General features: G+C 33.8%; 1 protein-coding gene across 1 annotated transcript in view; it reads right to left on the reverse strand.

Moving 5' to 3' along the window:
* LOC106868360 (agrin) overlaps nucleotides 1-3,793 on the reverse strand; it is a gene marked incomplete at its 3' end in the record, with an annotated part of 738,012 nt that overhangs the window by 14,082 nt on the left and 720,137 nt on the right. Inside the window, exon 30 of the mRNA XM_052968462.1 lies at nucleotides 655-772. Coding sequence (XP_052824422.1) covers nucleotides 655-772 — 118 coding nt within the window. The remainder of the gene's footprint in view (nucleotides 1-654; nucleotides 773-3,793) is intronic.

The following is a 3,793-nucleotide window of genomic DNA, read 5'->3' on the forward strand; positions in this document are numbered from 1 at the left end:
ATATATATATGGCTACACCAGGCTCCAATCTAATCTGTAGAAACTCTGCTAAATTAGATTGGAGCCTGGTGTAGCCATCCGGTTGCACCAGTCCTCAGTCAAATCGTTCAACCCATGCTAGCATGGAAAGCGGACGTTAAACGATGATGATGATGATGATATATATATTAAACATGCTATGGAAGAACAGACTTAAAGACAAGATATATATACATATATATATTCTTTTATTCTCTTACTTGTTTCAGTCATTTGATTGTGGCCATGCTGTAACACCACATTTAGTAGAGCAAATTGACTCCAGGGCTTATTTTTGTAAGCCTAGTACTTATTCTATTGGTCTCTTTTGCCAAACCACTAAGTTACGGGCACGTAAACACACCAGCCATGGTTGTCAAGTGATGTTGGGGGGACCCTCCACCACCCCACCCTATTTAGACTAGTGCACACACTTAAATATATCAAGATGTTGGTTCACTTGAATACAGAAGTAAGTTGATGAATCTACTGCCTGTGAACTGATATTTTTATATCTGAAAGTATTAAAAGATATGCATACATGCACACACTCATACACAAATCAGTTGTTTGTGCAATACCTTCACTTTTGAAAATCAATTCTATAAAACAACTTCAACAGAAAAATATACATACCTAACTTTAGTTGTACCTCCTCCTAAATTGAATGAAAATTCTACGTAATAGTTTTCCAAATTAAGAGCAATAAAATCGCCTTCACCTCCACTGTATTGACTGGCATAAAATAACATTCCTGTGAGAGATAAATAAAACAGATATGGACATTGTTAATATATATGTTTGATTTCATATATATATATATACATATATGTAAAAACAAAATAAGCTGCCAAAAAATAAATAAATGAATAAAATAAAAACTGAAAAATACACAGAGTTCTATGCACACACTTATATGTATATACTTACACAAATAGGACCATACACACACAAAATACATATCAAGAAATATACATGTATTTTCAAGAAGGGTGCGTAAAAAAGAGGAACGAAACAAAAACTGAGTGGCCAAGACAGAGAAAGCAGATATTTTACTGCTTGCCTTTCAGCCATGTTGAGTTGTCAACAGAAAGCAAATTTTTTACTGCTAGCTTTCAGTCATAGTCAGAGCAGTGATGTTAATTTATTTGTATTCTATTATTTTCAAGAAGGAAGTGTCAAAAAGAGGGACAAAATGAGTGATTGATCAGGAAAGAGAGAGCAGATATTTTACTGCTTATCTTTCAGCCATGTTAAGCCAGCAGACACATTATCATCTTCTTATCTCTTGATGTGCTGATGTTTTTACAGTCGTGTGCAGCAGAGATCAAAAACTTGCTTATTCAGAGGACTTTCCTCAGAGTCGACAGATTGAGATGAGAAATGCACTTTTAGTTAAATTACAAGTTTGTTTTATTGCTTTCTGATATATTTCATACAATTATTTGGTACCAAAGAGTACATATTCTATCTTTTATCTTCAACTTGTTTCAATCAGTAGATTGTGGCCATGCTTGGGTACCACCTTAAATAATTTTTAGTCTAATAAGTCTACCCCATAACTTTTTTAAAGCTTGGTGCTTATTCTTTTGGTTTCTTATGCTGAACTGCAAAGTTACAGAAATGTAAACAGAGCAACACCAGTTGTCAAGCATTGGTGAAGAACAAACAGACACAAAGACACACACACACACATATATACCACGTTTTTTTTTTCAGTTTTCCTCTATTAAGTCCACTTACAAATGTTTTCATCAGCCCAAGGCTGTAGTAGAAGACACTAGTAGAAGACTGGACCTGGAACCATGTGGTTGAGAAAAAAAATTCTTACCACACACCCATGCTTGCTTTCTAAAAAGATTTAACCAACAGTATTTTTGTTCCCTTCTTAAAACCTGAATTCAGTCATGTGGCCTCAGAGTTTTCCGGACTATTGAACACATCAAGCAAAAAGAAGAAACTGACAATTTGTGTGTGTGATTAAAAAGTAAAGATTCCATCCATTCGATCATGCCAATGCCTTAAAATTTAGTTTTAGATATTCAAAGTTATTTAAGAAAGGTACGTAAAGAAGTAAACTAGCACCTAAATGATCTATTAGCATAAAGCTTTAATTCATTTAAAGCGATTATAACCTAGTAGAATTTCTTATGCCTTCAATCACTCGCAAGATAGCAAAAGGGTTAATTAGTTCAGTTTAATCTCTACTTTCTCTAACTTTGGAACAGATAAGAAAAGAGAAACCAAAGCTTAAGCTGAAGATCAAAACTAAAGTGGGCTGCAAAAAATGACATCGTTATTTTGATTGAAAGTATTATGAATAGTCTGAGTGAATGAAGAAATGACAGATTCTGAACAAATTTTTCTGTTTCCCATATTTGTTAATTTGTTAGTACAAGAACATATTTTCTCAGCTATGAAGTGATATTGGAAATGAATATCACTTTCAAGTGGTATTCAAAATGAAATCATTTAATTGTATAGCTGTTACAAGTGAAGATGTAATTAAGCCAATGATAAAAAAAAAAAAACAGCATTTGTTTCTGTTATGTTTGGTGAGACTACAGACCTCTGAATGAAATGTTAACTGTTACATGTTTTGTGATTTGTTGATGAGAAAGAAAGGCTTCAAGAAAGGTTTAGGGAATAAGTTGATGTCAGTTAAGACAGAAAAGCTGCATCACTGACAGAAGTTGTACATTGTTATACACATTCACTTATTTTGTCACTCTATAAATCAGCTTCAAAAGTTCATGAATACTCTTTACTCTTTTACTTGTTTCAGTCATTTGACTGCAGCCATGCTGGATTACTGCCTTTAGTCGAGCAAATCGGCTCTAAGACTTATTCTTTGGAAGCCTAGTACTTATTCTATCGGTCTCTTTTGCCGAACCGCTAAGTTACGGGGACGTAAACACACCAGCATTGGTTGTCAAGCGCAGACACAAACATATACACACACATACATACATATATATATATACGACGGGTTTCTTTCAGTTTCCGTCCACCAAATCCACTCAGAAGGCTTTGGTCGACCCGAGGCTATAGTAGAAGACACTTGCCCAAGGTGCCACGCAGTGGGAATGAACCCCGGACCATGTGGTTGTTAAGAATTTCAACTTTTTCCTCAAAGTCGATGGCTTGAATAGCACCTACTGGATGAAATCATTGGAAGTTGATTTCCAAAATTATATGTACATTTCTCATGTCTTATTAACTACTTCAAAACGGTGTATTTAGCTATTTTCATTTTCAGACTGCCCATATCTCAAAGCATACATAATACTACATCTTTCATGGAAAACAGGTGGGGAGTGGGGGAACACTGGGAAATCCCCAGCACACCTCTGTGGGGGTGGGCTGCATGCCCTAGTTTTTTAGTCACCCTTCACCACTGGTATGTTTGTATGTATGTATGTCTCTCTCTATATGTATAACACATCTGTATATATATATATATATATATATATATATATATATAGTTTTAGGGAAAATAACCAATTTTCAAGAACTCATCGATGAAAATCCACTATCACATATAGAAAAATTAATAATTAAAAGCACAATAAATGAGTATAATATAAAGTAAAGTAAATATCATAAGATAAATATAATAAAAAGATTACACGTGTTTCATAACCAATTTTCAAATAGAAAAGAAATTTAAATCGATTAAAATCAATTGAAATTATCTAAAATAAGTTCTATTCAAAAATATAGCTACTCGTCAGATCGTAAGTAGAACAATAATTAGATATATATCTCAACCAAC

The sequence above is a fragment of the Octopus bimaculoides genome, chromosome 6 (assembly GCF_001194135.2).
Source record: "Octopus bimaculoides isolate UCB-OBI-ISO-001 chromosome 6, ASM119413v2, whole genome shotgun sequence".
In the NCBI taxonomy this organism is placed as follows: domain Eukaryota; kingdom Metazoa; phylum Mollusca; class Cephalopoda; order Octopoda; family Octopodidae; genus Octopus; species Octopus bimaculoides.